The 21424-nt window shown below is 43.7% G+C and overlaps 1 protein-coding gene across 1 annotated transcript in view; it reads right to left on the bottom strand.

The window, feature by feature from the left end:
- Positions 1-21424, bottom strand: part of LOC140070235 (uncharacterized) — a 178631-nt gene that overhangs the window by 116708 nt on the left and 40499 nt on the right. Inside the window, exons 10-11 of the mRNA XM_072116590.1 lie at positions 17453-17497; positions 1918-2373 (exon numbers count right to left, since the gene is read on the bottom strand). Coding sequence (XP_071972691.1) covers positions 1918-2373; positions 17453-17497 — 501 coding nt within the window. The remainder of the gene's footprint in view (positions 1-1917; positions 2374-17452; positions 17498-21424) is intronic.

The following is a 21424-nucleotide window of genomic DNA, read 5'->3' as shown; positions in this document are numbered from 1 at the left end:
GACCACGCCCTTGGCTGCCACCGCGGATAAGTTGCACCTGTGGAACGACCTGGTGGTACCAAGCCGCAGCAAGACCAACCCGCTTTGCGGCGGGCTCTGGTGAAAACCGGGTACCGCTTAGACTCCAGTCCCAGGTGTCGGCTTGTGTCATGCCTGACAATGACACTGATCTAAGTGATCTGTCTTGCAGAAGTCGCAAATGTTCAGAGGATAAAGGTACTTATAAGATCAGTAGATTTCTACAAAATTTAATGAGAACCGACATAAAAAGTCTGATTTGCTCATCAAAATGTCCATAATACCAACATAAAAAACACCCTTTGGTTCATTTAACACAATCTAGACTCTTATGCAAATACAGTAAATCTGCATATAAGTGCATAGAAATTCAACATGTATTTTCAATGCACATTTCATCTGGATTACTGTCATCTGTATTGCGATTTTTATGAAGATTTGCTTGCAGATTTCCATGTGGGGGATGCAATGTGTGATCACTGCTAGAGCCCAGAAATATGAATAGCCCCCTTCCTGCCACCAATGTAAATGTGTGGTTGATTCCTGCTGAGTAGTATGGTGACAGCTATAATAATTTTCATAATATCAGTATTCAGGCTTATTAGTTTGAACAGAAAATTAACTGTATTTAACATTTGCTAGAAATGACCGCATTTATAACGTTTTTCCATATTATGGGTTAGTGTAAGTGATAAGGAGGATGAACTGTTGTTTTTAAGGTCACAATTTGAGAAATTTCATATTTTGGGCGATAAAAAATCATAATTAATGTTGCCCCTTTAATAATTTGATGAATAAATTGAACATGATGAATAATATATATTTTATCTCTATTAAACTGAGACTCCTCCATAATAAATCATTAAATTGGAAAAATATATCATTTAGTATGGGGATCTTAATTCTTCATAGGGGCAATACATACTATTATTTATTATGATGTTACAGTGTCTGCGTCGGCTCCACTGTTTGGACGGCAGACAGGGACTCCTTGCATTATATTTCTCTATGATGCAATAACTCATGTCCACTTTTCTGCGCTCAGTCCATGGGATCTGACCAATACATGGGTCTATTTTCATGGGTCAAGCACATTCATGAGCATCTGCAGCAAGTGACATATTACCCAATGCTGCGTTTGGTGGTGAGGAAATCAACCCCATTAGTGTCAAGATAAAGAGGCCCAGAAATAAATGGGTCATGAAAACAGCTACAAGTATTTCTATGCTGATGTAGTTAGTGTGGATGCCTGCAATACATCAGCCACTATACAGGTTACACACATAGTAACTATTTACTAAAATTGCTAAATTGTTCCATATTGGGTCATAATTTGCACCAGAAATCTGTCGTAGAAAGAGCCCATAGTCGCCCGGCATGCAACCAATATTACCTGTAAACCACCAGGGGACAAATATTAAAATGTAACTTTTATTCGGTTTCAATTAAAGAACAACTGGACTAAAGTTTGTTAAAAGGCACAGTGATCAGTAGCTGGAAAACAAAAGTGCAGCAGCATTAAGCGACTCCATGAACGAATGTGCATATACAACTAATGCTGGAGGGGGTTATCAGTTCCCTTTCTTATAGCAACAGATGCTGAAGTGAGCATCTAAAAGTGGGTAAGAAATGTTCATAGATTTCTCCCAACTCTTCCTATTATATGAAAGACCTCTCCGTTTTGTCTAACTGAGAGGCTAACAAGTGCAGGCTAACCTATATATAGCAAGCCCTTTTTGGCATTTTCCTAAGCACTGTCCACTGCTATTTAAAACATTCTGCTCAACCAGACCCTCCCGACATGTTTCGCCGATACTGGCGTCATCAGGGGTTTAGGGCTGCCTGCAGCCCTAATAACTGCAATAATCCCACTCATGTGAATTACTCTTTGTTACTTACTTGTAGATGTGGTCAATGATGTAATAGTAGTTGGAAAACTGGCAGGGGTAGCTGTAGACCCGGAGGTTGTTGGAGGTGTAGATGTGGTCGTCATAGATTTTGTAGGAGGTTCAAGGGTTGTAGCATAACAATAATCAGGTAAAGGATTGCAGCATAATATTTGGATCTCATAGTCGAGGCACAACTCTGAGACTTTTGCCTGATCCTTATTGTTGCAGACGAGTCCAATAGAGACATTGCAGGTCACCACCTGTCCTATCTGTTCTAGGGATATATTTGGGTTATCCACTGCTCTGCATGCAATGCTCTCAGGTCTTATATTCCCCTCACACAATTTAAATCCAGCCGTCTTAATGTTTTCATAGGTTTCAAAATCTCCTCCATTAGGTTCTCTTGCGGGATGACTGACGTCAAACCATTCTGACCATTTACATACAGGCTGACATTCTGGAGTTGCTGAATAAATATGAGAGAAAAAAATACATTACAAATTAGCTCTGTTGCATTCTGTTCTGTCCCTAGAATTTATTGTGACATAATTCACTCTCATCTTTAAAGATCCATAACCTTTAAAATTTTTGTCATCACAGCTGAACTAGAACTTGTATTCCGTGGGTTTTGTTCAGGTTTTTTCATCATTTGTTTTTTGTGGGGGTTTTTTACCTCCTATGGAACAATTTGGGCCATTCATAAAAATGTGAAAAGATCTACTTATCTTTTTTTTTTTTTTTTCCAATACAGGCGGTCCCCTACTTAAGGACACCCGACTTACAGACAACCCATAGTTACAGACGGACCCCTCTGCCCACTGTGACCTCTGGTGAAGCTCTCTGGATGCTTTAAAATAGTCCCAGATTGCAATAATCAGCTTAAAATTGTCTGCAATTAAGCTTTATTGATAATTCTTGGTCCTATTACAGCAAAAAAATGTGAAACTCCAATTGTCACTGGGGCAAAAAAAAAAATTGTCGGGAACTACAATGATAAAATATACAGTTTCGACTTACATACAAATTCAACTTAAGAACAAACCTACAGTCCCTATCTTGTATGTTACCCGGGGACTGCCTGTAATCATGTTCATAAGACCAAATACACTAAATATCACAAATTAGAGTTAAATAATTGAGAAAAAATATAACCCATTAGTATCCTGTTTTGAACCCGGATGTTAAAGCATTTTGTCATTTTTTTCCCCTTTAAAGGAAACCTAACACTTCCAATCATGCTTCTAAGCTGCAAATGCCGTGCACCAGCTCAGCGTGAGCTGGTGCCGGCACTTATTTTCGTTATGTGAATATCGCAATTCTAACTATTAGTGCGGGAGCCCAGCTTTCACATACAGCCGAGCTCATGCAGCGATCACACGGCCCTGCTACTGAGCCCAGGCGATAGCTGAGATGTACATGTACGTTGGGATATAGAAACTGACTGGATTTCCCAATGTACATGTACATGCGCAAAAGGGTTAATATATATGGGCCAATCTGTGACTGATTGGAGCTCTATGGAATATGGCTCTATGATTAGTGAAATAATACTGCTGTCTAGCAGTTTTACATTGTCGTTGTCGGTCCATGAGTGCAGAGCCAGTGTTGCAGACAACATTGCTGGGGTTGGGACTTATCTGGTAGTTTCACATGTTACCTATGAAACGCAGCTTTGTACAATGCATTTATGTGCGTCAAATGCTGAAGATGCCACTGCAGAAATCAACCTTAGTTGTAATCTCAAGCTAATTAGCAGTTTTAGAAGTTTCAAGATTACTACACCAGGTAAAGAAATAAATAACCACTGTGTTTCTCATTGATGGAAATAGCTACAAGGTGCTGTGCTGATAGGTTTCAGGGCTAATTTCTAAAAGAACTGAAAAATTTGGACCTAAAATGCCCCGTACCACATTTATCAAGGCTTTTAGACCTTTTTTTGGCAAATTTCCAACTTGGGGGAATGGCCTTCAAAACATGGCCTTTACAAAAAAAGGGTGTGGCCTGGGGTAAATAGTCCCTGCGTCAAAAATATGGGAGCACAGCTTAGACTAACTAAAACTAGGGGCCAAATGTATCACTTGTTTTTTCTGTTGTTTTTGCGCCTTTTCATACTGGCGCACAGTTTTTGCGCCATTTTTGCAATTAAAAGCCAAACTAGCCGCGCACCAAATATAACCATATTTCCCTCATTTATCCTACCAATCCAGATGTTTTGTTGCGCCTTATGATATTCATTACTTGTGACTTTTCATTCAGGTGGAAAAACGGGTGCAAAAACACTCCAGCCCAAGGTGGCGTTAACTAAGAAGTAAGCACTGAGCCCCTGTGCAGAGCATCTCATCCCCAGCAGCAGAGCTCAGCCAGACACTGCAGACACTGAGCCCCTGTGTAGAGCAGCTCATACCCAGCAGCAGACACTGCAGAGACTAGTACAGACATTACATAAACTGCCTGCAGACTCTATTTACAGTTCATCAACTTCTATTTACAAAACATTTTGCAAAATCCTCAGCTCAGAGCAAGAGCAAGTAAAGTTTGCAGAATGTTGCAGATAGTACAGACAAGTGTCCCTTGTGTAGCAGAATGATCACACTGGTGATCAGCTCCAAATGATCCCCTCCAGGAGAAGCCACTGCTGAGGAGATCACTGGGTGCTGGGAGTCACACACCTAGGTGCTGCTGTGAGTGTTATCTTCATTCTGGGATGTGGGAGAAGCAGAGAGGAGCTTGTAGCAGGATCACATGTAAGTGCCCAAATCTAACATTGCGCTGAAACTGCGCCAAAATTGTGCCTAAACTTTAGGCAGAATTTAGGCGCAACTACTACACTTAGGCGGACAAAAGTGATACATGTGGCCCTAGGTCTAAAGTAAGAACCTTATACAGGCAGTCCCCGGGTTACGTACAAGATGGGTTCTGTAGGTTTGTTCTTAAGTTGAATTTGTATGTAAGTTGGAACTGTATTGTTTAAAACTGTAACCCCAGCCAAATTTTTTTTTGGTCTCTGTAACAATTAGATTTTAAAAATGTTGGATTGTCATCAGAACCAGGATTAACAATAAAGTTTAACCGCAGACACCTGTGATAACTATTATAGCTGTTTATTGTAGCCTAGGGCTAAAGTACAGTAAATTACCAACATCCAGAGGTCCGTTTGTAACTAGGGGTAAGTCGGGTGCTCTTAAGTAGGGGACCGCCTGTACTGCTCTGAGAAATATCATTACAACGATAAATCAGGTACGGCAAAAAAATAGCATTTTCTAGTTTTGAAATTGGCAGAACCTCAGACACATTGTTAAATTCCTTCATTGGACTAGTTGAACAATTAACAAATGTAAGAGCATATTGTTTGGGGGTGGTGGTTAAAGTTACAAAAAAGTGTAAAAGAAGACTTACACATGAGTTAATAAAAAAAATAAACTTACATACTCATCTTCTGGCGCCCTCAATGCTCGGTGCGGTTCCCTGACACTAAGCGCGGCTCCTCTACTGTCTTCTCTGCGATGCTTGGGTCCCCGCAGCTCCTCTTCTGTCTGCTGTAACAGCCGGCAGAGACGCGGCACTGCGCTCTGCCAGCTAGATCATACTATGGCGTCATCTGTAAGTTTATTTTTTTAAGTGCTGGGCAAACTGTGGGCCAACTGGCTAATAAAGGGAGCTGGCTGGCTAATAAAGGGGGTTGGCTACTAAAGGGGGCTGGCTGGCTAATAAAGGGAGCTGGCTGGCTACTAAGAGGGGTTGGCTGGCTACTAAAGGGGGCTGGCTGTATACTAAGGGGGCTGGCTGGCTATATACTACAGGGGGAAAGCTGTTTACTAAAGGAGGCTGGCTGTATATATTCTAAAGGGGGCTGGCTGTATACTACTGGAGGCTTGGTGGCTGTATACTGGGAGACTGTGACCAATGCATTTCCCACCCTCGGCTTATGTCAAGTCAATAGGTTTTCCCAGTTTTTGGTGATAAAATTACATTTTGTTTGTTTTTAGTTTTTTTTTACCTTACACATTTAACACTGTAACTGGGGCATCTATAAAAGTTAAGTTAGCGAGGAAAATAACCCCATGTGGGGGAAAAACATCTCTGCTTAAGTCTTTCGTAGCCGGCAATCACATGTCCACAGGGCAATCACGTGTCCGTGAGTAGCTCCAGCATTCACCGCATAGATAGCAATGCTCGCCATCAAAAGACAGTGGACCATCAGAATCGGGTTAACATGTATGTCATATGATTCATATGATGTCACATAATGTATTGCATGGCCTGGGATGGGGGGCATGGGGTCCACAAAAGTACATTAGCTGCCATTTGCACCACTTACTTATGATCAACCAAAAATTGGAAGAAAATAAGAAACATCAAAATAAAGCAATGCATGCAGATACTTTACATTACATTACACATGATTAACCAAGTTAAGATTTTTTAATCACATAAAACATTTTTGTGTTTCTTTTTATGGTGTTCAACTTTGAGCTAATAAAAGTAATTCTTCTAATCGACTGAATTAATGGTACATTTTCTGTGTTCTATTTGTTTTTCCCCTATATTTCTATTATAAGCAATATGCACACGATCATTTGTTCCTCAGGTGCTATGCCCATTTTTTTTTTTTTTTGTGGCTGTCTCACAGCTCCATGTATTACTATGGGATCATGCTCATTATTGAGGATTCCTCATCACCGTGGCTGAAGCTGGTGCCTGTGAGGAAAACTCAGAGCATGCCCAATCCAAATCAATGGGGTTGTGAAAAAAGACAAATTACTTAAGCTTGTACTAGGCCTTTGCTCAAACACTGCCTTTCTAGAAAACATGGATTACGCACAGACCAACTTTGCGGACATACAGCTGTGAAACGAGGTATATATGGATTACACGCAGCCCACAAAAACGGCCATGACAGCCGTAGATTGTGGAAAACCAACGATTGTGTGCTGGAGGGCATAGTGTCTAATAACTTAGATCTTTATTAGAGATAAGCGAGCACTAAAATGCTCGGATACTCGTTATTCGAGACGAACTTTTCCCGATGCTCGAGTGCTCGTCTCGAATAACGAACCCCATTGAAGTCAATGGGAGACTCGAGCATTTTTCAAGGGGACCAAGGCTCTGCACAGGGAAGCTTGGCCAAACACCTGGGAACCTCAGAAAAGGATGGAAACACCACGGAAATGGACAGGAAACAGCAGGGGCAGCATGCATGGATGCCTCTAAGGCTGCTTAATCGCACCATTATGCCAAAATTATGGGCAACAGCATGGCCATGACAGAGTGACAGAATGAAGCTAGATAGCATCTAAAACATGCAATAATTGACCCTGACACTATAGGGGACGGCATGCAGAGGCAGCGGCAGCAGGCTAGAGAGTGGCATGGCGACATACCCTAAATGGACTCAGGCTTCAAACCAATGGGTGGCAGAGAGGAACCAAAGGAGGTGAGCAAGAAGCGCTCAAATAATATCGGTACATGATAAAAGTTTGCCAGTATATTTTGTGGATTACACAGCAGGGTGGCGACAAAGTTAACATGGAAGCCATGAAAACAACCCAAAATTCTGCCTGACACAGCTCGTTTGATAAGGGGACCATGTATGGAGGCAGTGAACTAGTAGTAGATTAAAGGTGCTGCAGTTAAAACTATGTTAGTTGGATCTTGGCATGGAGTTGGCGCTCCGCTGCCAGGCGAGCTTTCGCCAATCCAAGCCCCTGTCTCTAGGCTACTCCCCAAACAGCACTTCTAAGAACCTTTTGTATAAGATCAAGTGTAGTAGCGTTCTTATAAGTTTAGGATATGGCGGGTGAGGGGAATGTAAACAGATGCGCAAGAAGCGCTGAAATAATATTGGTAAATGATAAAAGTTTATTAGTATATTTTGTGGATAACACAGCTGGGTGGCGACAAAGTTAACAACTTTGATGTGGAATCCATGAAAACAACCCAAATTTCTGCCTGACACACCTCGTTTGATAAAGGGACGATGTATGGAGGCAGCTATATGGACGACTTTTGGAGGTAGCAATGGAGACAACGTGTGGAGGCTGCTATGGAGACAATTTAATTTGGATAGTGCCTGTATGTGGCAGTCCCAAAAATTTTTCAAACCAGAGGAGCAGGTAGGTGGCCCTCCAGAAAAATAGAATAGATTGAGTGCCTGTATGTGGCAGTCCCAAAAAGTTTTCAAACCAGAGGAGCAGGTAGGTGGCCCTCCAGAAAAATTGAATAGATTGAGTGCCTGTATGTGGCAGTCCCAAAAAGTTTTCAAACCAGAGGAGCAGGTAGGTGGCCCTCCAGAAAAATTGAATAGATTGAGTGCCTGTATGTGGCAGTCCCAAAAAGTTTTCAAACCAGAGGAGCAGGTAGGTGGCCCTCCAGAAAAATAGAATAGATTGAGTGCCTGTATGTGGCAGTCCCAAAAAGTTTTCAAACCAGAGGAGCAGGTAGGTGGCCCTCCAGAAAAATGGAATCGATTGAGTGCCTGTATGTGGCAGTCCCAAAAAGTTTTCAAACCAGAGGAGCAGGTAGGTGGCCCTCCAGAAAAATTGAATAGATTGAGTGCCTGTATGTGGCAGTCCCAAAAAGTTTTCAAACCAGAGGAGCAGGTAGGTGGCCCTCCAGAAAAATTGAATAGATTGAGTGCCTGTATGTGGCAGTCCCAAAAAGTTTTCAAACCAGAGGAGCAGGTAGGTGGCCCTCCAGAAAAATAGAATAGATTAAGTGCCTGTATGTGGCAGTCCCAAAAAGTTTTCAAACCAGAGGAGCAGGTAGGTGGCCCTCCAGAAAAATGGAATCGATTGAGTGCCTGTATGTGGCAGTCCCAAAAAGTTTTCAAACCAGAGGAGCAGGTAGGTGGCCCTCCAGAAAAATAGAATAGATTGAGTGCCTGTATGTGGCACTCCAAAAAAGTTTTCAAACCAGAGGAGCAGGTAGGCGGCCCTCCAGAAAAATAGAATAGATTGAGTGCCTGTATGTGGCAGTCCCAAAAAGTTTTCAAACCAGAGGAGCAGGTAGGTGGCCCTCCAGAAAAATGGAATCGATTGAGTGCCTGTATGTGGCAGTCCCAAAAAGTTTTCAAACCAGAGGAGCAGGTAGGTGGCCCTCCAGAAAAATAGAATAGATTGAGTGCCTGTATGTGGCACTCCCAAAAAGTTTTCAAACCAGAGGAGCAGGTAGGTGGCCCTCCAGAAAAATAGAATAGATTGAGTGCCTGTATGTGGCAGTCCCAAAAAGTTTTCAAACCAGAGGAGCAGGTAGGTGGCCCTCCAGAAAAATAGAATAGATTGAGTGCCTGTATGTGGCACTCCCAAAAATTGTTTAAAACAGAGGAACGGGTCGGTGGCCCTCCAGAAAAATTGAATAGATTGAGTGCCTGTATGTGGCACTCCCAAAAATTGTTTAAAACAGAGGACCGGGTCGGTGGCCCTCCAGAAAAATTAAATGCATAAAGTACTATAGCAAGAGCCAGTGGGCCCTGTCAAAAAATAGCCAGTTTCCTCTGCTTTACTGTACAAAGAGGAGGAGAAGGAGGAAAATGAGGAGGAGGAGGAGTGGATCAATTATTCAGGTTGAGCTTCCTTCACCTGGTGGAGATTGGAAATTATGAGAAATCCAGGCTTTATTCATCTTAATAAGCGTCAGCCTGTCAGCGCTGTCAGTCGACAGGCGTATACGCTTATCGGTGATGATGCCACCAGCTGCACTGAAAACCCGCTCGGACAAGACGCTAGCGGCAGGGCAGGCAAGAACCTCCAAGGCGTACAGCGCCAGTTCGTGCCACATGTCCAGCTTTGAAACCCAGTAGTTGTAGGGAGCTGTGTGATCATTTAGGACGATGGTATGGTCAGCTACGTACTCCCTCACCATCTTTCTGTAAAGATCAGCCCTACTCTGCCGAGACTGGGGACAGGTGACAGTGTCTTGCTGGGGTGACATAAAGCTGGCAAAAGCCTTGTAAAGCATACCCTTGCCAGTGCTGGACAAGCTGCCTGCTCGCCTACTCTCCCTCGCTACTTGTCCCGCAGAACTACGCACTCTGCCGCTAGCGCTGTCAGAAGGGAAATACTGTTTCAGCTTGTGCACCAGGGCCTGCTGGTATTCATGCATTCTCACACTCCTTTCCTCTGCAGGGATGAGAGTGGAAAGATTTTGCTTGTACCGTGGGTCCAGGAGAGTGAACACCCAGTAATCGGTGCTGGAATAAATTCTTTGAACGCGAGGGTCACGGGATAGGCAGCCTAGCATGAAATCTGCCATATGCGCCAGAGTACCAACGCGTAAGAATTCACTCCCCTCACTGGCCTGACTGTCCATTTCCTCCTCCTCCAACTCCTCCAACTCCTCTTCTTCTGCCCATACACGCTGAACAGTAAAGGACTCAACAATGGTCCCCTCTTGTGTCTCGCCAACATTCTCCTCCTCTTCCTCCTCATCCTCCTCCACCTCCACCTCCTCCGATATGCGCTGAGAAACAGACCTAAGGGTGCTTTGGCTATCAACAAGGGAATCTTCTTCCCCCGTCTCTTGTGACGAGCGCAAAGCTTCCGACTTCATGCTGATCAGAGAGTTTTTCAACAGGCCAAGCAGCGGGATGGTGAGGCTGATGATGGCGGCATCGCCACTGACCATCTGTGTTGACTCCTCAAAGTTACTCAGCACCTGACAGATATCAGACATCCACGTCCACTCCTCATTGTAGACTTGAGGAAGCTGACTGACCTGACTACCAGTTCTGGTGGAAGTTGACATCTGGCAGTCTACAATGGCTCGGCGCTGCTGGTAAACTCTGGATAACATGGTCAGTGTTGAATTCCACCTCGTGGGCACGTCGCACAACAGTCGGTGAGCGGGCAGTTGGAGGCGGCGCTGCGCTGCCCTGAGAGTGGCAGCATCTGTGCTGGACTTCCTGAAATGCGCTTAGATGCGGCGCACCTTCGTGAGCAAATCTGACAGATTGGGGTATGTCTTGAGGAAACGCTGAACTATCAGATTTAACACATGGGCCAGGCATGGCACATGTGTCAGTCTGCCGAGTTGCAGAGCCGCCACCAGGTTACGGCCGTTGTCACACACAACCATGCCTGGCTTCAGGTTCAGCGGTGCCAGCCACAGATCAGTCTGCGCCGTGATGCCCTGTAATAGCTCTTGGGCGGTGTGCCTTTTATCGCCTAGGCTCAGCAGTTTGAGCACCGCCTGCTGTCGCTTAGCAACGGCACTGCTGCTGTGCCTAGAGCTACCGACTGATGGCGCCGTGCCCACGGATGGTAGTTCGGAGGAGGAGGTGGAGGAGGGGTGGGAGGAGGAGGAGGCATAGTAGGCCTGAAACACCTGGACCGAGGTAGGCCCCGCAATCCTCGGCGTCGGCAGTATATGACCAGCCCCAGGGTCAGACTCGGTCCCAGCCTCCACCAAGTTAACCCAATGTGCCGTCAGCGATATATAGTGGCCCTGCCCGGCAGCACTCGTCCAGGTGTCCGTGGTCAGGTGGACCTTGTCAGAAACGGCGTTGGTCAGGGCACGGGTGATGTTGTCTGACACGTGCTGGTGCAGGGCTGGGACGGCACATCGGGAAAAGTAGTGGCGGCTGGGGACCGAATACCGAGGGGCGGCCGCCGCCATGAGGTTGCGAAAGGCCTCGGTCTCTACTAGCCTATAGGGCAGCATCTCCAGGCTAAGCAATCTGGAGATGTGCACATTAAGGGCTTGGGCGTGCGGGTGGGTTGCACTATATTTGCGTTTCCGCTCCAGCGTCTGGGGTATGGAGAGCTGAACGCTGGTGGATGCTGTGGAGGATCGTGGAGGCGACGATGGGGTTTTTGTGGCAGGGTCCTGGGCAGGGGGCTGACTATCAGCTGACACAGGGGAAGGAGCAGTGGTGTGCACGGCCGGAGGTGAACGGGCTTGTTGCCACTGAGTGGGGTGTTTAGCATTCATATGCCTGCGCATACTGGTGGTAGTTAAGCTAGTAGTGGTGGAACCCCTGCTGAGCCTGGTTTGGCAAATGTTGCACACCACAGTCCGTCGGTCATCCGGTGTTTCCTTAAAGAACCTCCAGACTTCTGAAGATCTAGCCCTCGCCGCAAGAGCCCTCGCCACGGGAGCTTCACTAGTTGACACATTTGGCGCTGATGCACCAGCTCTGGCCCTGCCTCTCCGTCTGGCCCCACCACTGCCTCTTCCAACCTGTTCTGGTCGAGGACTCTCCTCCGTCTCAGAAGCACTGTGTTCACCCGGCCTCTCAACCCAGCTTGGGTCTGTCACCTCATCATCCTCCGATCCCTCAGTCTGCTCCCCCCTCGGACTTCCTGCCCTGACAACAACTTCCCCACTGTCTGACAACCGTGTCTCCTCATCGTCGGACACCTCTTTACACACTTCCACTACGTCAAGAAGGTCATCATCACCCACAGACTGTGACTGGTGGAAAACCTGGGCATCGGAAAATTGCTCAGCAGCAACCGGACAAGTGGTTTGTGACTGTGGGAAGGGTCCAGAAAACAGTTCCTCAGAGTATGCCGGTTCAAATGCCAAATTTTCCTGGGAGGGGGCAGATTGGGGGGGAGGAGGCTGAGGTGCAGGAGCTGGAGGAGTGGCGATTTCGGTGACATGGGTGGACTGCGTGGAAGACTGACTGGTGGACAAATTGCTCGAAGCATTGTCAGCAATCCACGACATCACCTGTTCGCACTGTTCTGGCCTCAACAGACAGTAACTTCAGACATGAACCTAGGAAGTGTAGCTCTGCGGCGTTCCCCTGCTCCCTCATAAGCAGGTGGTGTCTCACCCCGGCCAGGACCACGGCCTCTGACCCCTGCAGTAGTTGGACGCCCACATCCCCGCCCTCGTCCTCTACCCCTAGCCCTCGGGTTAAACATTTTTAAAATGAGAGTTATAGCTTTAATTTTTTTTTAACTTTTTTTTGTGTTTTTTTTTTTTTTTGTGTTTTTGAGTTTTTAAAACCAAACAATGCTATCCTATTGCTATGGCTATTTTCTAGCCAAGTATGAAAGCACACTACTATGCCAGATGAGATGACGCTGAGTTATTAAACAAAATAAACGTAAAATAAAAAAGGACAAATGGCAGACTGTGCCTAATTGAAATCCAACCCCTACTAAATTTTCCCACTTCGGTCTTTGCAATGGATATGTGCGTCACTAAGCGCAAAACACAGCGGTCGCAAGTCTCACTACAAATTGCTGACAATTGGTTAGTAGATACACTGCAGCAAGTACAGCCACCAGCAGATCAACCAGAAATCAAATATATAACGCTACTGTAGGCGTAAGCCGTTTGGATTCTCCTATGGCTATTTTCTAGCCAAGTATGAAAGCACACTACTATGCCAGATGAGATGACGCTGAGTTATTAAACAAAATAAACGTAAAATAAAAAAGGACAAATGGCAGACTGTGCCTAATTGAAATCCAACCCCTACTAAATTTTCCCACTTCGGTCTTTGCAATGGATATGTGCGTCACTAAGCGCAAAACACAGCGGTCGCAAGTCTCACTACAAATTGCTGACAATTGGCTAGTAGATGCACTGCAGCAAGTACAGCCACCAGCAGATCAACCAGAAATCAAATATATAACGCTACTGTAGGCGTAAGCCGTTTGGATTCTCCTATGGCTATTTTCTAGCCAAGTATGAAAGCACACTACTATGCCAGATGAGATGACGCTGAGTTATTAAACAAAATAAACGTAAAATAAAAAAGGACAAATGGCAGACTGTGCCTAATTGAAATCCAACCCCTTCCAAATTTTCCCACTTCGGTCTTTGCAATGGATATGTGCGTCACTAAGCGCAAAACACAGCGGTCGCAAGTCTCACTACAAATTGCTGACAATTGGCTAGTAGATGCACTGCAGCAAGTACAGCCACCAGCAGATCAACCAGAAATCAAATATATAACGCTACTGTAGGCGTAAGCCGTTTGGATTCTCCTATGGCTATTTTCTAGCCAAGTATGAAAGCACACTACTATGCCAGATGAGATGACGCTGAGTTATTAAACAAAATAAACGTAAAATAAAAAAGGACAAATGGCAGACTGTGCCTAATTGAAATCCAACCCCTACTAAATTTTCCCACTTCGGTCTTTGCAATGGATATGTGCGTCACTAAGCGCAAAACACAGCGGTCGCAAGTCTCACTATAAATTGCTGACAATTGGCTAGTAGATGCACTGCAGCAAGTACAGCCACCAGCAGATCAACCAGAAATCAAATATATAACGCTACTGTAGGCGTAAGCCGTTTGGATTCTCCTATGGCTATTTTCTAGCCAAGTATGAAAGCACACTACTATGCCAGATGAGATGACGCTGAGTTATTAAACAAAATAAACGTAAAATAAAAAAGGACAAATGGCAGACTGTGCCTAATTGAAATCCAACCCCTACAAAATTTTCCCACTTCGGTCTTTGCAATGGATATGTGCGTCACTAAGCGCAAAACACAGCGGTCGCAAGTCTCACTACAAATTGCTCACAATTGGCTAGTAGATGCACTGCAGCAAGTACAGCCACCAGCAGATCAACCAGAAATCAAATATATAACGCTACTGTAGGCGTAAGCCGTTTGGATTCTCCTATGGCTATTTTCTAGCCAAGTATGAAAGCACACTACTATGCCAGATGAGATGACACTGAGTTATTAAACAAAATAAACGTAAAATAAAAAAGGAAAAATGGCAGACTGTGCCTAATTGAAATCCAACCCCTACTAAATTTTCCCACTTTGGTGTTTGAGGTGGATATGTGTGCCACTAAGAGCTAAACACAACGGTAGCAAGTCCCCCTGCTAATTCCTCACAAAATGGTACTAGATGCAAATAAAAAAAAAAAAAAGTAGAACGTTATTGTAGCCCTAAGAAGGGCTGTTGGGTTCTTGGAGAATCACTCCTGCCTAACAGTAAGCTAATAGAACACCCTAACGCTTTCCCTGACCAGCAGCAGCTCTCTCCCTAGCGGCATCCAGACACAGAATGATCCGAGCAGCGCGGGCAGCGGCTAGTCTATCCCAGGGTCACCTGATCTGGCCAGCCAACCACTGCTATCGACGTGTAAGGGTACCACGTCATGCTGGGTGGAGTGCAGAGTCTCCTGGCTTGTGATTGGCTCTGTTTCTGGCCGCCAAAAAGCAAAACGGCGGGAGCTGCCATTTTCTCGAGCGGGCGAAGTATTCGTCCGAGCAACGAGCAGTTTCGAGTACGCTAATGCTCGAACGAGCATCAAGCTCGGACGAGCATGTTCGCTCATCTCTAATCTTTATACTAAATGCACATACTGATTTAATTACAGATCTAAATTATCAAGTGAAATATTATTTAGGTGTTATTAGCTTATTATTAAAACATGAAGTGGCCAATGATGACCTCTAACACAATGGGGCTCATTTACTAGGGGTCCGAATCGGGCACTTTCGTCGGGTTTCCAAATGATTTCTGATTTGCGCCGAATTGCCCAGGATTTTGGTGCACGCAATCAGATTTTGGCGGATCGCCGCCGGCTTTCAAGCAACAGAAATCGGAGGGGAGTGGCCGTCGAACAACCCGACGGATTCGGAAAAACTGCGGAATTTTGAAAATAATATGTGTCGCAAGATCAAGCACTCACATGCAACAGGAAGAAGCAGGTGAACTCCAGCGGACCTCAGCACAGCAGCGACACCTGGTGGATATTGGGCGCAAGGATCTTAGTGAATCCTGGCAGATCCTAATCCTCGTTGGAGAATGCGTCACTGGATCGTGACTGGACCGGGTAAGTAAATGTGCCTCAATGTTCCAAATAGCAGCAGTTCTGTAACACTGAGACTTGGCAATCGGGAGCTAGGAGGCGGAGCAATGCAAGTAACTCATGAAAATGCAGGGCTTCATTGGACTCATGTCAGGTGAGCTGCATATCAGTTTACAAACTGATTTTTTTTTAAATATTGCAGCCATGGAAAGGAACCCTTTTGGGATAAGAGTAATGCTTTTTAACTAGTTTTTAATAAAGTATTTATTTTGGGTGGGTTAATTTACAATACAGTATAGGCTCTCAATCACACACAATATACAGGCCACACTACGAATTCATTAAAATGTTAAACAGTTAGCTAACTGTTAAATTTGTCCTATCTGACAAATATCTTTATTTGCAGCACAGTAAATGCTGGTAACACCCTAAGGAGCCCCTCAGACTCATTATCATCATTTTTAAAGTTGACTTTAGAAGAAAAGAGGGCATGAATAACCAATATAAGAAGATTACCACAGCCACAGTGTCTGTATCTATGAGTAAGTGTAACTGGTTGATTATGCTTAATTTTGTTCAATTAAGCTTGATTTCTTTTAAATTGTACTTACTAGTAGCACAATTTAATAATATGTGCCATATAGTGGAGAAAAAACTCCAAATGTGGAGGAATTGGCAACAAAAGTTGCACCACTTTATTTATATGTCTTTCACAATACAGTCTACATGACACCTTCCCTTTGAGTAGTACATCACAGAGGTATCAAATATGTATATATATATATATATATATATATATATATATATATATATAAGCTGGATGTATGTATGTACGTATGTATGTCCGCTAAAGAAATCTGTAACGTTGCGTTTACGATCACCAAATTTTGCACAGTTGTTTCCTGTGACTCAGACCAGGTTTTGAGAGGAAATTTTAACCCCATGCTTTCCAAAATTTACTTATTACCCACCATATACATGAGCCATTGTCTGCTGCTGCTTTGGCAGTTAGAAGCTGAGCCGTGATTGGTTGCTATTCTGCAACAGGTCATTAATATGAGCTCTGAGCTATGATTGGTTACTATAGGAAATTAGTAGAAGACACTTATGCGTGAGGTAAGGTGGATACAGACAGGCGGTGACAGGGACTGACTGACTGACCATTTTAAAAAAAAATTATGACCGTCCTTTTTCCATAGCAGTAGTAAAAGTCTTTATATTTTGATAGATCAGATATTTTGGACGCAGCAATATAAATCGTGCATAATTAGCTACGTTTCTTTCCAAGGTGATCCCCGCGTGTCAACATTAGAGAAGAATACCGCTGGGATCATCATGAAGAGGAGCGGAGGTGAGTATCTGTACATGTTTTTTACTTTAAATGATAGATTTCCTTTAATACAAATGACATGTAAATAGATTTATTAAATGGTTTTGTTTTAATCTGGCTCTGTATTGTACATTAAAGAATTGGATAGCGCATACTGTAATAATCCAAAACAATCAACCAATTTACATCTCACTTCAAAGCTGATTTCCTTCCATGAAGGAAACATGATCTAAAGGTATTAATTTTCTTCACAACATACAGGTTGGAGTTTATTAGGTAAATTTCCCTTAAACTTTGGTTATGCGCCGTAATATTCCTTGTCCACACCACTGTGTCATGTATAGACCACAGTAAAACTTGTTACAAGTCATTGTTGTGACCAAAAACCTTAAAGTGAGATTTATTGCAAAAAAATCCATACATTTGAATCCGTAGATATGAGTTGTAAAACAAGTTGATAAATCTGTCATAATTACTTACCTGAAGTTGAAGTGCCGCCCAGTGAGGTCATTATGGTTTTGAGCCCTACAGAAAAATAACATTCAGATAAGAATATTGGACTAAACAAACAGATGTTATACATGTACTTGTCACTAACACTTTCCTTTTTCGTAAGAAATAAGTAAAATTAAAACATTAGATATGTTTTTTTCCCAGCTGGGCCAGTAACTTATCTGTTCTATAGGAAATGTATTTCTGATCCAACACTGATGCTCGTATAGGTATTTTCTCTTTATAGTGTGGAAAGTCACATCACCCCAGAGTCACTGAATGTGGGCAGCTTATTAGGATGTCTGAGTGGTTCCTGACAAATTTTCAACTATAACGTTTCTAGGTGGATACAATTGCACTAAAAGCACAGACCCTTGCAAATCAATCCTATTAGTGCTAGTTACCATTTTATTATGGTGGTGGAGACACTGGTCTGTTTGATCTTTCACCCTATAGTGTACCGATGTGTGCCACCCTATACAAAACCTTTAAAACCCCCAAGCTCGAAGAGTAAATTTTACCATAGCAGGATGAAGTAAGCTGACAGTAAAAAATATTATGTTTGTTAGTGACCTTCCTAGCGGATTTAAGGGAAAAAACTGAATTAAACATATCACTCCTTACAATAGTTCTATGACTGCCTTTGGAACTCTGTTGCTTTTCAGATTTGTTAAAGTGGTGTAGGCCCATTAATAAATCTCTCCGGGATTTTTTTTTTTAAATAACCGGAAGTAGAGTAAAATAATTGCAACAACACATACACCAGGAGTGAAGTGACCTTGTGACTTTTTTTTTGAATTAAAAAATTACAAGTCATAATTCTGGCTATGCACAGTGTTCCATTTGCAGTGGTTCTATGTATAAGCCACTATATCAGAGTATCGGGAAAAAGGCCCTTGCAATTTTTGTTGTCTTTTTTTTTATGCCAAAAAGTCATTGATAAATCTCTCCCACTGAGTTATAGAATGACTTTTATCATTTAAGGTTAAAGTTTAACTAAACATTTGACTACATTTTATAAATGAACAGTGTAGGTGATAAAAGGAAACTTTGTAATATAGTTTATTAAAGAAATATCTCTATGTATCCTTCTTTTATCTCTTTTACCTTTTCTTCCTTATTAAACCCCTTACTGGGGTTATTCTACAATGTCACACGTCGTGTATGGAGAGGGCTCACAGGCAGAGATGTCTCCATACAAATGTTTGGATGTTGATCGTAGGTGTTAACCCTTTGATCGCCGGCGGCAAGTGACGTCATCATGACATCATCAGGTAGAAACGATCTGTTGCTATGACAGCCTCAGGTCTTTGTAAGACCCGAGGGTTGTACAGTTTGTGATCATTTGTTACAATGTGCCACTGGCACATTCTGTAGTAGTATGTGATCAGTAAAATCTCCATATAGTGCTATACTGTATTATGGCAGTATATGGTAGGATCAGACAACCTAAGGTAAAGTATTATAGTATTCTTAGTATCTCATTGATCATACCAACCCAAATAATAAATGAGACATGTCATTCGGGGCCCACAAAGGTCCTAAAATGGCTCCTAAATACAGATGTATTAAAGGCAAGAACAGATTAACAAAAATTTCAGCAGCAAAGGTCCTTCTCAGTAAAAATTTGGTTGGGTGGTCATCGGCCCCTTAGAAGGCTTGGGCCCCGGGTTACCGCCCAATCGACATATATTATAATCCACATCTGACAATGAGACTAACTGAACAGTGTCTGGGCTCTTATTCAGAAAATCTGCATATAAATCCATAGGAAATCCAAGCATAGTATTAATGAGCATCTCATTGTATTGCATTTTTATAAAGACTTAAATACAGATTTCCAGAGTGGGAAATGCAATTACTGAACACAGGATACAGGATCAGAAGAAGAGCCTGTGTGATGAAAGTGCTGTTCTTATCTGTATTAATGGCTTTCCAACTCATCCTCAATATTACCAGTCCTCCCATGAGCAGCGCTGATTTAAGTTCCTGGACCCGCCTGCTGGAGATTCCTATTAGTCCCTGCTGGAAGCTAACAGTTCTAATGCATTACAATACATCAATAATGCATCATATCATTGTTTGAACAAGGATGAACTGTTTTTGTGGAGAAAATAGATCATACTGTAGATGTTCGTGGGCTTGCTTTTTTAAGGTTTTATTCATCAAATGACACCTAGTGATGCCATCAGGACAGTACTAAACCTCCTTTCCTTACTGCTGTTACACAAAGGCCAGAAGTGTATTTCCACCCCCAAAATGTAAAATGTTATAACACATTTTCAGCAAAACAGTGATGCTGTAAGTTCAAATATGGGGATAGTGACCTCAGAAACTCAACAGACTAGTGATATCTTTTAAGAATGTACTTAAGCACAGTTTAGTGGTGTTTTGTAACCTACAAAAAGGGGATTGGATCCCAAAACCAAAACAGGAAGTTGATACATACATGCAACAGTAGTGAACAGGGTGTATTGACCCTCAAATGATGGTTAGCAGCAGTAATGAACAGGGTGTATTGACTCTCAAATGATGGATAGCAGCAGCAGTAATTAATTGGGTGCATTGACTATTCATCCCCAATAGCTATTACCATAACAGCTGCAGACTGATATACCAGCATTCTCCCTATGGGCTTCTCTTTTCATGTTGACACCATGGAAACTCTTTTCCGGACAGCAAGGAATTTCCCCGCCCCCATTTTTTTTTCAGCCGATACAAATTACATAGTTTATATGGTTAAAAAAAGACAAATGTCCATCAAGTTAATCCTAGGAATGGAAGTGATTGGATAAAGAAGGGATTTAGGGGAAACAATTCTACATAACATAACCATTGTCACGAGTGCTCCCACGATCCCTGTCTCGGTTCGTGGGCGCATTCGTGCTCCTCTGTGTGCCCCCGCTGCAGCCCGGTCTCCTCACTCACCTCTCCCGGCTCTTGCTCTTCCCCGGACTGCCGTGCGCTCGTGTTCCCACCTCCAAGGGCCAGCGCACCGCTAATTGGTGCCCTGGCTGAACACCTCACCTTTAAGAAACCTGCCTCTTCCTGCGTCCCCTGCCGGATCTTTGTGCCTCACAGCCTAAGAGAAAGCTTCCTGGTGATTATTCCTGCGTTCCTGTGTATTCCTGCGTTCCTGTGTATTCCTGCGTTCCTGTGTGTCTCCGCCCCCAAGTCCTGTGTAGCCGTGTTACCCGAGTTCCTCCGTGTTGCTGTGTTCCGTGTGCCTGTGTTCCCGTTCCCACCTGCCTGGACCTCCCGTTGCTGACCCCGGATTTGGACTTAGCCTCGCATCTCTGCCTCCTGCCCTGACCCCGAGCCTGGACCTCATTACGAGACTGTCTTCTGCTAAGGAACCTCGACCTCGGCTGCCACCGCGGGCTGGTCGCGCCTGGGAACGACCTGGTGGTATCCTGCCGCAGCAAGTCCAACCCGCTTTGCGGCGGGCTCTGGTGAAAACCAGGTGCCACTTGGATTCCGGTCCCAGGTGTTGGCTAGTTCCATCTCCCATGGTGGTCCAGAGGATCCACTGATCCTGACAACCATCAATGTTATTTAGATGTAAAAAGGCATCTAGACCCTTCTTGAAGCTCTCTGCTGTCCCTACTGTGACAAGCGCCTGAGGCAGGCTATTCCACAGAATGACAATTCTCATAGTAAAGCAGCTCTGTCGCCTCTGGTAATTAAACCTTGTTTTCTCCAGAGGCATATAGTGCCCCCTTGTCTTTTGATTTGGTTTAACCTGGAACTAGTTTCCATCATATTTTGTATGGACTATTCATATATCAATCTAAATTATGTCCCCTCTTAGTTATGTCCCCTCTTTTTTCCAGACTAAATAAATCTTGTTGTTTTAATCTTTCCTCCAAACTGAGACTCTCCATAAGCCTTATCAGTTTTGTGACTTTTTGTTTAACCCTCTCTAGGTCTAGGGCCTCCTTTTTATGGACCAGTGCCCAT

Source organism: Engystomops pustulosus, chromosome 7 (assembly GCF_040894005.1).
Source record: "Engystomops pustulosus chromosome 7, aEngPut4.maternal, whole genome shotgun sequence".
Taxonomy (NCBI): Eukaryota; Metazoa; Chordata; class Amphibia; order Anura; family Leptodactylidae; genus Engystomops; species Engystomops pustulosus.
The sequence above is the reverse complement of the archived record's forward strand: the minus strand, read 5'-3'. Positions and strand labels throughout refer to the sequence as shown.